The 18,572-nt window shown below is 40.7% G+C and overlaps 2 protein-coding genes across 3 annotated transcripts; one reads left to right on the top strand and one right to left on the bottom strand.

The window, feature by feature from the left end:
• Positions 1 to 1,015: 1,015 nt before the first annotated feature.
• RAB33B (RAB33B, member RAS oncogene family) lies at positions 1,016 to 3,698 on the top strand. Its single transcript, XM_033160135.1, has 2 exons — positions 1,016 to 1,422; positions 2,740 to 3,698. Exons 1-2 carry the CDS (start codon positions 1,180 to 1,182, stop codon positions 3,178 to 3,180), a joined length of 684 nt encoding a protein of 227 aa, XP_033016026.1. The 5' UTR covers positions 1,016 to 1,179; the 3' UTR covers positions 3,181 to 3,698.
• Positions 3,699 to 7,662: 3,964 nt separating this feature from the next.
• Positions 7,663 to 17,820, bottom strand: LOC117053341. 2 transcript variants are annotated; one of them, XM_033161016.1, is made up of 7 exons: positions 17,666 to 17,820; positions 14,894 to 15,145; positions 12,327 to 12,386; positions 10,395 to 10,532; positions 9,659 to 9,805; positions 8,584 to 8,644; positions 7,663 to 7,795 (listed from the first exon to the last, which is right to left on the bottom strand). In XM_033161016.1, exons 2-7 carry the CDS (start codon positions 15,056 to 15,058, stop codon positions 7,692 to 7,694), a joined length of 675 nt encoding a protein of 224 aa, XP_033016907.1. In that variant the 5' UTR covers positions 15,059 to 15,145; positions 17,666 to 17,820; the 3' UTR covers positions 7,663 to 7,691. The 2 variants fall into 2 exon arrangements, with proteins under 2 accessions (XP_033016907.1, XP_033016908.1); XM_033161017.1 differs by lacking the exon at positions 17,666 to 17,820 and adding an exon at positions 16,273 to 16,510.
• Between the last annotated feature and the right edge of the window lie 752 nt (positions 17,821 to 18,572).

Genomic DNA, 18,572 nt, shown 5'->3' with positions numbered 1-18,572 from the left:
CTGAAAAGCACTGGATCCAGCAGGAAAGTAGAGAACAATAAGTAAACAGAAGCTACTGCTCAAAGGCTCATGTATTGCCCAGGGTGGCTGATCTCTGCCATGAGCTGCAACTGCGGGGGGGGGGGGTTTCCTTCCAGTAGCACCTTAGAGACCAACAAAGTTTGTTTACCAAGAACAAACTTTGTTGGTCTCTTAAGGTGCTACTGGAAGGAATTTTTATTTTTTATTTTGTTTTGACTATGGCAGACCAACACGGCTACCTACCTGTAACAGAAAAAAATAAGACGCTGTTCCTGCATCTTTGCTAACTGTAGAAGGGCGTTTCAGTAGGTTGACCTGAAGTTTCCTTTTTGGCAGCTGCCCACCAGTACCGAAATGCACTCTACTATCTACCCAGCTGTTTAAAGGCGCAAGAGCGCGGTCTACTTTTTCACCCTTTCCCATCTGTTGTGGGAGCAACAGATCTTGGCTAGGAAGAGCCCTGTTGGTCCAGTGCCCAGCCAGAAGCTGATGTCCATGGCTTTCCCCACAGCTACTGCCAGAGGCGCTGCAAGTTTTAAGGCTTGGTCTGTGGAGGGGAATTCCCCATCAGTCTCGCCGGGTAACTCCCGCTTGTCATATATCTGTATGGGGACGAGAGAGAGAGAGAGACAGCCATGGGTGTGAGACGCGCTTGTACTGAGGGAGGAGACTGGCACGAGCTTAGCGCTGCCGAACAATGACGGCCAGATGGCCGCTGCCGCCCTCAACACGCCATTTAAAGTCCCTTCGATAACATCCCACTTCTCGCGAGCTTTCGGGTTCCCGTCGTCCCTGTTTTCCCCCCGCTCGCTGAGGCGAGCGGAAACGCCCCCTTCCACGGCCTCGCCCTATTCGCCTATCAGGCCCGGCCTATGCCGCGAAAGGGGCGGAGCTGTTCCTCCTACGTGGCTTAACACGCGGGAAGCAGCCTCCGCCGCCGCTCTCAGGTGCGGAAGCGAAGCGGTTGGGCTTGCCGCCCACCTTGCCAGGGAGGGGGGAAATGAGCGCGCGCGAGCGAGCGCCCGTACGAGCGACGGGGGCGCGCGGGCCTTTTTCCCCTTCCCGCCGCGACGCGAATCCCTCCGCCAGGTTGGGCCTGAGCGACTAAGCCGCGCGTGATTCGGCGCAGCGGAAGGCGCCTTCACGGGCCCGGGGGCGATGGCGGCGGCCGAGGTGGAGTCGTCGCTGGAGCTGAGCCTGTCGAGCAGCTACGCGGGGCCGGGGACGTTGCCCCCTGCGCGCTCCCGCATCTTCAAGATCATCGTCATCGGGGACTCGAACGTGGGGAAAACGTGCCTCACTTTCCGCTTTTGCGCGGGCCGCTTCCCGGAGCGCACCGAGGCCACCATCGGGGTGGATTTCCGAGAACGCGCCGTCGACATCGACGGGGAGCGCATCAAGGTGCGGAAACCCGAGGTCGCCTCCTCGGGCTGCTTTTCCCCTGCCAGGCTCAGTGGCTGTTCTGCCGGCTGCCTTACAGCTGGCACGTAGTAGATGCAAAGTGGCAGGGAGTCCAGGGCTGCTGCTCCTTTAACTGGTGCTTGCAGAAAAGGCATGTGCTTTGCCTCTGCTGAGGTTTCCTCTGCTGCAATACTGTTATAGGTACAGGTAGTTCCAAGCCCCACTTTGGGTGAAAGATTCCTGCATTGCGGGGGGTTGGACTAGATGACCCTCGTGGTACCTTCCAACTCTATGATCTATGACCTCATTTACACCAGGCCACCCGGCAGGAGAGGAGTGGGCAACTCCAGTCCTGTTGCTCATCCCTGCTGCGTGGAGCTGACACATGGCCAGAAATATGGAGGTCACTTGTTATACTTGTAACTCAGCTGCTTCCCCTGAATCAAGATTTGTGTTTGCAACAGTCTTGAGTGTGGTAACTTGAGGAAGTCACCCCGTGAGCTTCATCGCTGAGCCTGAGGCTTGATGTTATAGTTGCACCTGTAAACATGCTGTTGCACTTCTGAGCCCCTAGGTCTAACTAACTGTTGCCCATGTGTTGAGTGCTGAACCTAACACAGTTTTGAAGATGTGCTCTATATTTAGTCAAACTTGTGGCCTATTGCATCTCATTATACCAGTGTTTGTTTAAGCTCACAAAAGTCTGCAAACACATAAGGCTAGTTTGCTAGGGCCTTGCAGAATTCTTCATCCCACCTCTAGCAACATGTGGTTTCTGTGCTGGGTGCAGAGAGGCAGAGCTTCCATGCACCCAGCTGCATGGAATTCCTGGTTACCTTTGGGTACCAGCTAGTGCTTAAATGGAAAGTTGTGTCATCCTTATACGTGTACAGTTATGTTAGGCAATGACACCTCTGCTTTTTAATTGAAATGTAAGCATGCTGATTTTTAAACTCCCGTAGTTCCTAATGAAACTTAATACTCATGTCACAATGTGAATTTCTTGGCAAGCTCTTAATTCCTGCAATACCTTCATCTACAGTGAAAGACACACAATTACTAATATTTAGTATAACTCTTTTTGAAAAGCTGATGTATAAAAAGGTGTTTGCAGGAAGCTTCACAGCAAAAGTTTTCATTTACCGGTATGTTTTGTTGCTGTTGCTGAGATATAAAACCAGTGAACTCAAAGACCCTCAAGAACAGAAATCAGCAATATAAAAGTACGGTTGAGTTAAAGTTGAAATTATGCCTTTCCACCAGCATGAGTGAAATCATTTTTTTTTCTTGTTTCTCTCCCCTTCTCGGTACGTCTAGATTCAGCTCTGGGATACAGCAGGACAGGAGCGATTCAGGAAGAGCATGGTACAGCACTATTACAGGAATGTACATGCAGTCGTTTTTGTATATGATATGACAAATATTGCCAGTTTCCATAGTTTGCCACTGTGGATCGAGGAATGCAAACAACACTTGCTCACCAATGATATACCCCGGATTTTGGTTGGAAATAAATGCGATCTGAGAAGTGCAATTCAGGTCCCTACGGACATGGCTCAGAAATTTGCTGACACTCATAGCATGCCACTGTTTGAAACGTCTGCTAAAAACCCTAATGACAATGATCATGTGGAAGCCATATTTATGACCCTGGCTCATAAGCTGAAGAGTCACAAGCCACTCATGCTTAGTCAGCTATCCGATAACACAATTCACTTAGAACCTGCAGTAAAACCTGCCATGCCATGTTGGTGTTAGCTCACTATTTTTGCAGTCATCACTTTGGTCTGTTTGCCAGTGCTTTGAGAGTATGGTGTTGGTAATGTTCCAGTTTAGTAGAAATTACGTTGAATCTGCAGGGCACTTTATTGTATGTCCTCACATCTGGATGTGTGCCACTCTTATCTCTGCACTTTGTTAACTGTATCTAAATTACTGAAGATTTATGGAAGTTAGATTTGTGAAGCTTGACTCTGGTCCCATTGAAGTAGCTTAGTTATGAGATCTTTTCTCCACTAAAATAGAAATGTGTAGGTTAGGTCAAATCACTGATGCCTTTAGCATTCAATTTGAGCAGATCACGGTTCTATAGAAACCCAAAGAGTAGTATGACATAATTTTAAGTGAATTACTTTTAGTTAATTTGGTAAATTGATTTGTGAATTGTACTTCTATCACATGTCTTAATTATGCAGTGGAATGAAGACTTGACTTGAGCACAAGTGTTAAGTCACCTCTTGCCTTCATCTCATTACTTTAAACTCTAGGTTAGTCAATTATGAATGCAAGTGAAGATCTACAGAGTTTACTTTCTGTGTAAAGCATAGCTGTCAACTTTTCCCTTTTTTTAAGGGAAATTCCCTTATTCCGAATAGTATTCCTTGCAAGAAAAGGGAAAAGTTGACAGCTATGGTGTAAAGTTATGTTTGATGGCCCTCATAGTTTTATATTCTTAAATGTGAGACAGAAATGACATTGGAAAAATATCTAGGGTTATCTTTTGCACAATAAAATGAAATCATGTGAACCTCTTGGAACATTGGAAATTGCATTGAAAACTGAAGCTGTAGTGGATGTTTGTTTCTGATGTAACCACAGGAGATCAGAAAGTATCCACTCAATGGTGGCATTGCTCTGGAGGTGAAGCCATCAATAGGAATGCCAGATCTTGTAGTTCAGATTCTCCCTAAATATCTTAACACTTTTTTAAAAGCTCTAACACAATTCTAAAAATGGACCTGTATCATTTGTATTCATAACATTATGATGTAACTTAAGGTGTATTGGTTGACTAATTATTAGCAGTGGTTATAACCTACACAACATACAAAATGCCCAAACATGAGACTTGATTGGGGTATTTTTAGTACCCCAGTGGAATACTATGAAGCAAATGGCCAAGGTAAAAGTCTTAGGAATGCATGGCTTATCCTACTAAAAAACAAACAGTGAATTTGAATGTAGATTGCAAATAATATAGGGAAAGTCATATGCTATCCTGTGTGGTTGACTTACTATGTTTTGCTTTTGAAATAGCATAAAGTAGGAGCAACTGAACTTCAGAATCTGCAATTTGTAAAAAACAAAACAAAAACTACTTGTGTGCCTTAGCTATGAACATATGGAAGGGGCGGTCTATATCATCACATAGTATCAAAAATAAATACATAAAATTTAAATGAAAGTGGCTGTTTTCCATAAGTAATATTAGCAGCATGTTTTTAGTAACAGTTAAGAGGCATCTTCAGATCTATTTGCAGCTATCTATAAAGTGTTTAGAGCTGAACTTACAAGATTTCTTGCTTGATGATTTTGCGTAGACATCTTTCTGCCATAATAACTGCCCTCCACCTCTGGGCAGCTCAAGCTAAAGGTGTAAGGAGGGGTAGGTGGGCTTTCCTGTGTTCATTGTGTAACATGCACTACTGGCACAAGCACCCGATTCAGTACTGAGTAATTGACAAGTGGAGAAATCCTGGTGCCTATCTTCATCTCGTTGCACAAATATAGCTCCAGCCTTGTATATCTATTGTTGCTAATTAGGACCATCACCCATTAAAGAAAGAAATTTGAGCTTTTATTGACTAGTAAAATATTAAATCTACAAATATTGAAGTGATAAAACAATTCTGTAGAAAATGGCATACATTATTTGTGTGAATGAGAGATAATGGGGATTGATTTTAATTACATTTAATCTTTGTACCCTTGCTCTTCCCTCCACTTGGAAAGCTCAAGCTGCTAACAGTAAAGTGTTGTTAGAATCCTGTTAGCAGTGGCTGCCACCTGGTGTTTTTTTAAGTATTAAAAACAAATATTTTACAAATCAATCAGTGTTAAATCAACTAGGACAGAAGGAGCCAACATGGTGCCCTCTAGATTTTGTGGACTACAACTGCCATCAGTCCCAGTCAGCTTGGCCAGTGGAGAGGGATGATGGTACTTGTAGTCCAAAACATCTGGAGGCTACCGCATTGGCTGTTTCGGAAGTAAGCATTACAAACCTTAGTATAAGTGAACCTTGTGTAGGAGTTGATCTTAACTCTGTTGTTTAGTACCATATTCTAACCTTTTTGATCCTCATTCTTCATTTATTTCACGCATGTCCTACATTTCACATTTCGTGTTAGCTTACATATAACTTTTGGTTACATAAAAAGGGAAAGCAATGAAATTCAAGATACCATTACCTATTATTCTAAGAGAATGGAGTATCAGTATTATAGGCTAACACCTAAAGAACAATTTACTTAATGTTCCAAATCCAATTTGCTTATATCTACTGTGTGCTGCTTATTAAATGTCTTACTAAGTTTTAACCTTTACTGTAATGTTACTGAAGGCAGACATATTAGTACAATTACTGTAATTGTAATTGCCAAATACTAGGTGCTATTCTGTTGTATATTAGCATAATGAAGTATAAAACACTAGCTTTTATGTTTAGGAAAATATATTGATTGCACCTTAATCAGTAAAATGCAAGGAACACAATCCACTTGCATTGTGGGCCAAATGTGTGAGAGGATTGTGTCCAAGTTTATATAGGGTTTGTTTTTTGCTTATAACTTGAAGTGACAGGCTTTTACTTGTTTAGTTTTTCTACAACACTTGAAAAAGGGAACTTCTTTTTACTCTGCTTTGTGTCTTTACTTTTGGTTTATGCACTTTCTAGAAATCATTTAATACTAAGACTCTTCAGTGATTTTTAATGAAAAAATGTTCATAAATGTATATTTCTAAAATATTTCTCAAATATGGTTTACACTCCTCTTTAGAGGACTCACCTGTTTACTTCATTTTCTTAATCCATTTAAGTAAAAGATAGCTTTTAATGCAAATGTAATAATAATGTGTGCATTAAATCATATCCTAAAGAAAGTAAAAAATTAAATATAAACCAGAGTTCTATATTCAGAAGGAAGAGGGTGTTGAAGAATAAATCATGTGGCCACAACATATAGGACAACCCCCCTATATTGCTTCCAGGATAGGTCTGCTAATCTTGGATTTCACCCATAAATACTGATGAAATGGTTATTTTAAAATGTTTAAGCTGCTATAGTATAGTATAGAATTGTTCTGTCTTATTATTGCCAAATAACATTGAGCATTGTCATCTTATCAGCACCAGTTACGTTGATAGTATCTCAAACAGAGTGTTGTTAATCCAAAATGCTTCCCCATTTAATAATGCTTTACCTTCAAAATGTCAATTGTTATTTCTAAAAGCAAAAGGAAAGATTTAAATTACCACAAGTACGTGCCACTGTCTTAAACTAATAAATGCTAGCAAGTAAAATTCTGCTTTTGTCTCATTTCCCCCCACTCTTTTTTATTTTATTTAATATCTCTATTGATTAAAAACATAACAAATAAAGCATCATCAAACAATATCAAACAAATTTACATACATACCTATCATATATACAATGATCTCAAGTGATGAAAGACGGTGTGTAAGGTATGTGAGAATAAGTGTATGTATGTAAGAGGTTTGTCATTTCCCCCCACTCTAATTGCCTGTCGGTTCGAAACATTCACATTGTTATGAGTGTTGTGAAGCTTCCATGTCCTGAAAGATTCTTGCTTGCTTCAGGCAGCTACACCTATGGCTATTTTAAAAGTGTTTTATTGCTGGAGTTATATATGTATTTGGCTTTAAAAAATCTGTGGAAGAGGACCAATGGTCAAGATTGGACATGTTCAAATTGATTTCTTTAGTTTAGGCCAGATGGAGCATAGGATACGAAATCTAATGCCTCTTTAATGAGATACTAATTCCATACAAAACGCAATCCATAAATTCTAACATGGGGCATTGGTGAAATCATTGGAGTAGAATGCATTGACTAATATTCACAGTATTTATCTGCCCACTCTTTGCTTTCTGTGCTAGCAGTGCAATCAGTTATCACACGGAATCTTATGATTTCTGCACACCATTCCCATTTGAACAAGCAAATTTGCATTTGGAAGACACATTTGCCCATGACAATTTTTCTGCTTCAAAGGATGCTTGCTGTTACTGAAGATTCCATTACACAGCATGAGTCAAATAAACACCATGGAGCTAGATTAAAATTTATGAAAATAGAATTAAGTTTATTAACTGTACAGAAAATAGGTCACCAGTCTTGAAATTTTGAGGATTTTCTCTTCAGGGTGGTCAGTCATTTCTTAACTTTTAAGAATTTTTACAAACTTCTCAGTAACATTTTAAGTTATAAAGAGCTTTAAAAAAAAACTTATTCTCCTAGAATTTATATTTAAGTCATCCTGATATACGGAGGTGGTTTGGGCATATCATCATCGGCTTCCATATCTAAATCTGAAAGTTTTACAGGAGAGTTAAAAATTGTATCCACTTGACCTAGAATAGAAAACATACACAGTGAGCATATGTAGCTGCAGAAAGCAAACTTTGCCTTGATTACATGTGCTGGTTACATGCAGACTAGACTATTGTAATACACTGGTTATACATGGGACTGCCTTTGAAAATGGTTTAGAAACTTCCACTGGTGCAGAAGGTAGCTGCCCAGATTCTTCCAGGGATCAGGCATTGGGAACACATAATACCCATATTTTACCAATTGCATTACCTGTCAATTGTATTATCTGCCAGTTTGTTTCTGGGCCCCATTTAAAGGACTGGTTTTGACACTTAACCTAGCCCTAGACAATGTAGGACTTTATTTGAAGGACAGCCTACACTCTTAGAAATCTGCCCAGGACGGAACATTGGCTTCAGAGTCCTGGCCTTGGTCCACCATCAATATCTATTATTGTGGGCACCAATGACATAGATTTTTCTGTCTTCCTCCCAAGGAATATTACCAGGGCTTATTTTAATTTTTTTCTGTTCTAACCCACTTGAGTAAAAGAGCTATGTTGGGTTTTACAGTTGAATATTAAGAAGAACAAATTAAACTAAAACCAGCAGTAAAGTAATGTGCTGGATTTTATTTTTAACCACTACTGCCTAGTTTTTGTAATTGTAGTTAGATTGCTTTTATGGAAATGGCTTTTAATTATTAGGATGATTTTAAATAATATTTATATAGCCCAAATGCCTTCCTTACATATTCATTATTTGACTTACATATTTAGTAAATCCAAAATTAATTTTCAAGTAAAACAATGAGAACACCTACATACCGGATGGAATGCAAACTAATTCTGCAATTTGTAGCTGGTCTTCATTAGATTCTAGCCGTTCCTAAGAATGAGAGCATGAGATTGCTAAATAGGCTCACCTGAGAATAGCACTGATGTTAGAATGTGCAGTCTTCGAGACAAGCATAATTTCATTTTGTCATTTGGCTAACCAAAAGTTAATTGCAATGGTATAATAATGAACAAGACTAAAAATAAAAAGTTCTGCAGTTCAAGAAAAAGAAGCTTTTCATCATATGATGCCCAAGACAATTTACTGTATTTTCCTTTACAAAAGTGTTTCTTAATTTTTTTTGCAGCTACCATTATCATAATTAAGAGATTTATTTCAAACCATTCACATTTAATAACCCTGATAACAAGCTGATCACATATCTATCTAAGAGATGCATAAATATGGCAGTTATCAAACACTGAGAGGTCATCCTTAGAAGTGGTAAATGCTACATAATTGGCAAACCTTAAACACAAGGGGTGGTATTCACTCAGGCTACACTGACTGAAATTAATGGAACTTATTTAGTCATGTTCATTAATTTCAAATTAAATTTCTGAATTAAACTTAGCTGAATACCACCCATAGAACTGTGAACCTAGTGAAAAACATTTTATGCACACACCTGTCAAGAAAAACATGCAGAAGGGGCAGTTATATACAATTTATACCCCACTCCTTAAAGTGCACAGGAGCTTATATAAGGATGCCAGTTATTTACCATCAAAGCACTGATGAGGTTCATAGATGTTTAGTGTATACAGTGCTATAATAAGGTGTCCACAAATCATTTGTTTCCAAATGACAATTCAGAATTGTGTACATGTGTGCATTTTGGTCTTAACTAGTTGAAGGAGTGCCTGGCGTGCTCTGGTCCATGGGGTCACGAAGAGTCGGAAACGACTAAACAACAACAACAGTAGAAGGGGAGGGGGAAGTTAAGGAAATATGGCAACTTCATAACAAACTATCCAAAAATGTTTTTACAGAATCACAAAAGGGTTTCCTTCCCAGTACAAGACAAGTAAACCCGCCATATTGAATGGCAATGTCGCTACTTACAAGTCCAGTGACACTGTCATAGCATGAACAACATGGAAGACTTCGGCAACTCAAATAAGCAATAGTCAGCACAATAAAAGCGCTGAAAAGCGATGCAATCAGTAGTGTGATGTTGGCTCCTTCTACAAGTTTACTAAGCACAAATGCCTGCAACACAGAAAATGAGCACACACACCCTTTATCCAAAAAATGCAATTCAACCTTAGGAGTGGTGTGGGTATTGTTTTTAAAGCACCTGGAAACTCTCTTTATATATTTTAATTATTTTACATGAAAAGAAATAACAAGTGAAAAACAACAATAAACAGTAACTGATAAATAGTTAAGAAACCACATATATGATCTATACATGTATTCAAACTGATGTCAATTAATATTCTCAAATTGGGTGGATAAAATGAAAGTAATACCGGTATATAAAAGGCAGACCAAACCCTGATCTGCCCCCAGTGCCTGTGCCAGTAGGAGGCATCCTTTACTATGGAACTCCCAACAATACCTGCCATAAAAGGCATTTCAGGACCAAGAAGGGGGCAGAGTTGAGCCATCCAATTATTTACCTCTGCTGTGCCAGCCTGGACCTTTTTCAGTAAAGAAACACACAGAGATTTTCATGTACCATCTTCTGCCCTAACTGATGTGAGTGACAGGCCTTTGAGTGTGCTAGTTACTCTGTCACTCCTAAACTCTGTGTAATGTATACAAAAGGGCAGGAACTGGATAGTTTGATACTTACAATGGCTGGGTGATGATAAGAGGACACATCGTCAAACTCTTCATATTTTTCACCATACTCTAATGTTATAGATGTGTAGATGATTACAAGTAGGGTGACGAAGCAGGAAAATACAGAAGCAATTATCATTGCATTCACCTGTACAAAAGGTATGGGGCTAGAGATGACCAAAGTTAAATTTGGGCTTCAAATCAAAGGATGAAAAATAGTTCCACATATGCCCCTTATGCAATCTTTGTACACTACAGTAATTTATTTTCCAGAGTGACTTCGGGGGAACATGCATTCACAATACAATGTCCGAAGTGTGGGTATGAATCAGTGAAAATCAAACTTTTCCTTTCCTAATTAAATACTGTAAATGGAAATCAACACACTTTACTGTGTTATATTTCATCCTGTGTTTTTAGGGAGTGTATGCAGGTGTTTGCTGCTTTAAGCCCATTCCCACACATGCCTTCTTGGAAGCAAGATCCATTTAAATGTACAGTATAAGACTTTCTTAGAAGCACTAAAGCTGCCAGAAAGAATACATTACAAAGCCCAGTTGAACAAAAAGTACTGAACAAATATATCTGTGGATCTGGGCAATCAACAGAAGGGATGTTACCAAGGCAGCCAAGAAACCAGATAGGTAGAAATCATTCAGATTTTCTAGGAAAGCAGCATAGTGGGTCAAAATAAGTTAAGTGGGGAGTGTTGTGCTGCATTCATTTAGAAAGAGATTGGCTAACCCAGCTGCTGGTCTGGTCTGTTCTGCTTCTGAGTGAGCAAAGGACCCCTCCAGGAATCACACAAAATCACACAATTTGACATTACCATCTAGTTTAGATTTGAGAAGGTGGTGGTGACCAGCAGGGCTTAACTAAGGCTTAACTAAGACCCATTTCTACTTCAGCCATTACACTCATCACCCAAGGTCAGTTGATGCTCAAAGTATGGATGATGTGCATGGATCTTTTAAACATCCATGTCTGGGAACTCCAATTATGGGTGTTTAAAAACATGCCCAAAAACAACAATTGTGTTTGCTATGTAAAGGGTATTGAAGGCCAAAGGTGGTTAGGAATTTTATTCCCTCCCCTTTGACATAAATAATAATTTTATATATGTATAGATAAATTTTGTGCCATGTATTCTAAAACATGTATATTCTTCTTACCTTTCAACTTGTGTAACTGCAATCCAGCCATTTGGAGCAACACAGAGAGAATGACTGATGAATTTAGAGACAGACTGAAGAAATTTTAAACTGCTGTTGAAGTGTTCCTCCTTGAGACCTTTAATCTGTTGTGGATTTTAAACTCTAAACCCCAAAATCATACATGTATGGTCACTTTAATTGTAGCCTATGATGTTTATCTCCAAACACTTCAGGGCAGAGGTTAAAGTCTGTTGTTGCTTTTTGTTGGCATCCATCTGTCTCGAGGGACAATGGAGTGCGCCTCCGGGGTGTGTGTGAAGTCAAAACCACTGTGCAGCACCAAAGTGACCTCCCAGGGGTGCAAGCCTGGGCAGTGTATGGGGGTCCTGAGCTACCCATATGATAAGAACCTCCATCTCGGCCTTGTTGATGTGGTCCCAAAGGAAAGTAGAGCAATATGTTTGGCACCAGCTTGGCTGCAGGAGTTGCTGGAAGGAGGCATACAAGGCACCATCCAACCATCTTAGGGACTCCACTCCAGATTTTTGTAGGGTTTACTCTTTAGCCTTTTATTTTCCCAAATATACCCTGCAAGGCAGCAGACATTTAGGATCAGAGTTTTCCTTCTCTTAGATGGGCTACCTTCCCAGGTTGATGAGCCCCATCTGCCCCTGAGACGTAAAGTAAAAGTTATATAAATAAAAATGTGTTTGTATTTATTACTTATAGAAAGTTGGCTGTATGATTTGTCCCCATCCACTTTAAACAAAAATACAATAGAAACATACCAAAACGGGATTCTTTCTCTGTGAAGAAAACAAAGCCATAATTCCAGGAATAGCCATAAACTACAAAACAAAAGGTAAAGGGGATTAAGTTGGGGGGGGGTGCCCAACTTTAGCATATTAAAAGAAGTGGAAAAACATTAACTTCAGCAAGATCAAAACAAACTAGAGGTTTTATTTTATAGGTTTAACTGATTTTTTACTTTTTTGTTACATCCTTGTAAACCACTTAGATATGATTGTAGTTAAGTAGTGTATAAATATAAATACACTGGTTGGCAAGTGGTCTATAAGACACCAGCTCCTGATCAACAACCAGCAGATCTATAAAGCACAAAGGCTAAAAGTGGTTTATTCCATAATAAGTAAACATCTTTCCTTTAGGCACGATTTCAGAGGAGGTCATTTTGACACCAGAGGGAACGTAATTGTTCAGCTAGCTATTAAACATGGGCTCAAGATTCTTGGTCAATTTCACCAGATGCTTTTTCTTATACAGGTGAAAATGTGATTGACACATGAGGATAGTACAGTAATCGACGGCTATCAGATCACTAGCCCGCCATGCCACAAGAGCAAGGAGTTGGGTATGTGAAACACACAAAGAAGGCATATTAGACGTGCACTTTTCAAAGTGTAAATCATATTTTCACCCATTGCATTTCTAACATTAGCTTGGGACCCAAGAAAAGAAAAAGTAAAAAAATGTCTTACATCAAAGTGATAGTACCATAGTAAAATGCTGCCACTAAATTATTCGAAGTCACTACTAACATTCCCAGCTACTTCTTGCTTGCAGCATCACCACCACAGCTCCCAGGTACCACCCCAAAATAGTGTTTGTTATTACTACAATCAGCTAGTAGAATCAGAACAGTTCAGCTTCTGCATTGCAATTTTCTCCCGGAAATCATTCACTTTTCTCAGTCCTGTTCTCCCCTCCTGAAGAAAAGTAGAGGTCCTACAAGTATCATCCACTTTCCTAATTAGCCCTACCCACTCAAAACACCTTGTTCTGATCCAGTTTCACCTATGGATGCCCCCTCCTTTCAACTTCACTAGTTAAATGAAATCTCCATGTTCAAAAGCAATATATTTCTGAATATCAAATGTGGAAAACAAACATGTCCCCCTTGTAAGTTCCTGCAGGCAACAATGTAAGACAGGGCCTTCTTGTTATCAGCGCCACAATTATGGAATTTCTTCCAACTCACAATCTGAGTTTTCAGCCCCAGGGGAAGAATCACTTATTTGCCCAGGCTTTTGGAGGCATCTACTACACTGTTGGTTTGGATTTCTATTGGTTTTAATGTAACCTGCTTAGGGATTGCCTTGGCATTGAAGAACATGTGGGAAATAGTTTAAATACATAAACAGAAAAAAAACTTCCCAATGGCATTTGACTGGACGCAGCTGGAAATGGAGCGCTGGAGAAGATGGAGATAAGCAACTAGGCTAAGACCACAAGCCATATGAGGTGTAAACACCATAAGTCAATTCCCCCTTCCAGTTAATTTACCCCCAAAAAACATTAAATTCTCCTAGGCTTCCCAGGAGAAAGAAAAGTCCTCATTCCTCTCTCACACAGACCAGTCCAGAGCATTCCTTCTGTGAGCCTGATCCTCAGCTCCAAATTAATCCTCCAACTTCCAAATTAAGGAGATGCAAGTCAGAAATCAAAGGCAGCTGCAGTCACACTTGCCCTCTAGGCCAGGCTTCCTCAACCTCAGCCCTCCAGATGTTTTTGGCCTACAACTCCCATGATCCCTAGCTAGCAGGACCAGTAGTCAGGGATGATAGGAATTGTAGTCTCAAATCATCTGGAGGGCCGAGGCTGAGGAAGCCTGCTCTAGGCTCTTACCACAAAACAACTAGGCATGGCCCAAGGTGTTTCAGCACCTGAGACAAAATGCCCTGCTGTCACCCCTGCAATGGGGCAGGGGTAGGCAACCTAAGGCCTGTGGGCCAGATGCAGCCCCAATCGCCTTCTCAATCTGGTGCGCGGACGGTCCAGGAATCAGTGTGTTTTTACATGAGTAGAATGTGTCCTTTTATTTAAAATGCATCTCTGGGCTATTTGTGGGGCCTGCCTGGTGTTTTTACATGAGTAGAATGTGTGCTTTTATTTAAAATGCATCTCTGGGTTATTTGTGGGGCATAGGAATTCGTTCATATTTTTTTCCAAAATATAGTCTGGCCCACCACATGGTGTGAGGGACAGTGGACTGGCTCACGGCTGAAAAAGGTTGCTGACCCCTGCTTTAAGGGCTTCTTCTCAGCAACAGGGGTCCCACAGCGGCTGGGCAAAGCCCTACCACACTGTCCAGCAAGGGGTGGGGGGAGAGATCTGCTGGCTTGTGAAATATAGAACCACAAGTTCTCTAGAACAGTGAACAAATTCCCTATATTATACAAAATTGTACAACCCTCCCTGCTGTACTTCCGACATCTACTGAATACTTTTTTTTAATTGCAGCAGGCATTTCAATTGAAGTTTGATTTTATAGCTTTATAGTTTATACATTGTTAATAAAAAGGGTGTGTAGGGGGGTAGAATTTATATAGCTTACCACTCCAGCCCAGATGGGTATCCTAGATTTGCTCAGTGCCGAGTCCCTTCTGAAAGCACCATCGATTAATCCACCGATGATACAAACTGTAGCACAAGCTATCTGGAGGAGCCCCAACAAAACCATACTTTTCTGATTGAAGATGAAATATCTGTAGCGATCCATTTCAGCTAATCCACCAATTGCCACTTCTGTTCAAATTGGGAAGAAGCACTGAGGTTGTTCAAGAGAAGGCTGCCCTTGTGGCTTTTCCTGAACAGAAGATGCAAGAAAATTCATAAGCACTTCAACAAGCATCATCTGACAAATTGTTCACATGCCATTCCATTAATAGTATGGACAATCTTCCAATATCCAGACGCATTAAGCTTTGGATCCTCTGCATATGGAGAGAGCTGAACATCTTTATCCAGTAAATATGTAATTAGAAAACAAACAAAAACTTAAATGGGCTGTGATGGTGGCATTTTTAAAAAAACAAAGACATATTTATATTGTTAAGAGATCCCTATATTTGATATCAATATAGAAAACATTGAACTTTCAGGTTTAAAATATACTGATGCAAAATTCAAATAGTTCATTTGTACCCATGTTTCCAAATAACAAAAGACACAAGCAAACAAAATTCCAAATAATACAGATTTCTTCCTTATCGTCACACTTCCATTATATGCAATAGATATCACCAGGAAAATACATTAGAGCTTTCAAAAATAACAGAGAATCTGCAGGCACAAGACTGTCAAGAAGAAATAGTTCTGTTTGCTGTGTGTTTGAGCCTTCCACCACAGTTTTGCTCTAGAAAATGGTTGGAAACAGATTTGCAACTGAAAGGTCAGAGAGCACTGTGAGTTGGCTGAAGAATCTTGAAGTACAGACTCTCTTGCGAGATTTGATGTAAGATAATGGATAATGCTATGAAAGAACACCTGTTTGCCTTCATTTCTGCTTTGCTTTCAGCTTTGTAAATAAGCTAAATATTATGAGGGCACCCTCCAGAGCTCTCCTGTCCCAACAAACCCAGACACTGTAGCCGTATCCTTGATACTTTTTTGTGAGATAACCAAGCTCATATAACCTACATGCTCAAGTCTAATTAAAGCATGGAGGGCTTAGCTCACCTTGGAAGCGACTAGGTAATCAAAATTTTGTTTCCCTACAGTCTACTTGAGAAGCTCACCATGTGAAGAGCTTGTGCTGGTCCCACTCAACTGTATGGCTCTTACAAGACACTCATATTCACATAATAATTTAGGAACTTTCACCACTGCAACTAAGCCAAGTTTTACTGCCTGTGCTACCTTTTCTGAATGCTGTATGGAAAAGCACATGAATCTGACCTTTGGAGAGTTTGTAAGTAATCAATTTTAACTTACCAAACATGTGATCGTTTTATATGCTAGGAGAAGAGGGACGTTTTAGAACTCCCAATCACCTATTTTAAAGGTTTAACAGCCTATATTTCCACGTTTCACTTAGCGGCATATTTTGTTATTTTAAATCTGCTGGGGTTCTATCACCAAAGAGTATTTGCCTCAAACTTTATCTTGGCATCCAGGAATTCTCCATTCACATACCTATTTTTTTCCTTGCACCAACACTTATCACCACGCAGCAGTGGCGCAGTTAGATAAAGTCTTGTCCTAAGGGCCCCACTGCCACTCTGGGAAGTAGGGTGCAATTATCAATTTTGAGGAATAGTCTTTGATCTAAGGAAAGTAAAGCAGCTGTACTTCTCTTCCTGTTCCCGCCCCATACAAGTGAGCTACTGGCAATGGAAACCTCTCTGTTAGTCTGTTGCAGGAAACACAAGAGCCTTCTGGCACCTTAAGTATTACCTAATTGACCAAGAAGTCCAATTTCCCCACATGTGGCTTGAATTGAAATAATGGGCTTTTATTATCCTTCAAGTGTCAATTAAGGCATACATTATGGCACAACTAACTTGTCATAAGGACTGCTTTGTAGCTAACCATTTTATGTATGTTTCCAGCATTAATCTTGTCGCAGTGTGTATTTTTTTCCATTTCATTCCCCATTTTAACCTGTCTTCTTACAGTTTTCCCTCCTCCACCATGCACCTGTATAAAAATTATACCTATTCCTGCCAATTTACGAGAACACTTCATGCATCTGATGAAGTGGACTCAGGTCTGCAAAAGTTTGTGCCATAATATATCCATTAGTCTCCAAGTTGCCACAAGACTGTTGTTTTGGCACTGGGATGTGAAACTTGCTGCAAGAAAGGGCAGCTCCACACTCATATAGGAGACACTGTTATTGCTGATATCTCTTACAGAAATTCCCCACCACCACCATCAAAAGCTAAGTTTGTGAGCAATCCTTCTGTTTTTTTGTTTTTAAAGTGTTTAGATATTTCAGAGTATACAGCTGTAGAGTTATTTGTTATGGAATGTGGGAAGTGGAATCATCTAAGAAAGTTCTGTGTGTGATTGCAAAAGGAGGGGGAAAGTCAGTGGACTTTAAACACTTCATGCAGGAGAAGCAGATGAGAAGAGGGAAGGAGCAGTTCAATTTCAGGTGCACAGGAAGGGCAATTTATCAAAGCGGAATTCAACTCTTGTTTGCTCTCTTTGGAAAGTACCTGGCTGCCCAACCTCAGCTCGCTCCCTCCCTCCCTCCCTCAGGCAATGAAGAGGAAGTTGGAGAAAGAGGAGACTTGAGCAGTTTGCACTTCAGGGCAACCACAGAGGAAGAAAAGCAAAACATACGCAATCCCAGAGTGGAAGAGAAAGGCACTTTACTTACCTCAGCCAGCTTTACCTCTTTCTCTTTATGAGAGACCCCTAGACAGGTGCACTGGGGTGGGGATGAGTCACCCAGGGGCTGGCTCTGCCTTGAAAGCCCCATAGAGTTCTCACTGCAGCCTGCCCCACCCCTATGTTGTCTCAACCAGCCCAACCCTCTGCAGGTGACAACCTTCCTTGCTTTAACTCCTCATGTGCCGCTCTGTGGAAGTACTGGCTCCTCAAACAACCTAGGCTGATAGAGGGCACTTGGGAAGTTCCCCAAAGATTGCTTTTAACCTCTCTCTCTGTGTGTTGCTAAGCAGCGCTTACCCTGCTGGATAATAAATTCTTATAATCTTACAATTTTGTGTCAGTTTATACAGACCTGGGTTACCATAGCCACACCCCTATGCTTCATATTTCAGCCTCATCTCTATCTATAGAAGATAAATGAAAGTGAGATGGGATGGATGGGCCATATGAACATAACTGGTAAAGAGAGAAGAGCCTGTCACCTGAGAGATTTCTTCAGTTATGTTACACATGCGTATGCCTTATGGGTCAAGATGAACCAGGAGGGAGGTCTGCTTAACTGTTTCGGTCTCAGTCAGTTTGTCTGTTCAAAATCAACCAGAAATAACCAAGTGCTATTTTGCATGGATTTAAATGAAACAGTGGGCTGGGGGGAGGGGAGGAGAGAGATTATAATGGCCACTCACCCTTCTCAGGTGGATGGCGGTTGCAGACCTTTGCCCCACCCACTGTCCCCAGCAGCAGAAGCCCATTTGTCTGCTGGCTATTAAGGAATTCTCTGGCCACCAGAAAGTCAAGATAAAATTGGCCAATTAGAGGCCCTGCTAGAGGGGCAAAATAACACAATTGTGTACTTCTCCCCTTATGGCCAAACAGGGGGGGGGGCTACGAAA

This window comes from Lacerta agilis, chromosome 9 (genome assembly GCF_009819535.1).
Source record: "Lacerta agilis isolate rLacAgi1 chromosome 9, rLacAgi1.pri, whole genome shotgun sequence".
Lineage (NCBI taxonomy): Eukaryota > Metazoa > Chordata > Lepidosauria > Squamata > Lacertidae > Lacerta > Lacerta agilis.
Note: the sequence above shows the minus strand (reverse complement) of the source record. Positions and strands in the feature narration are given on the sequence as shown.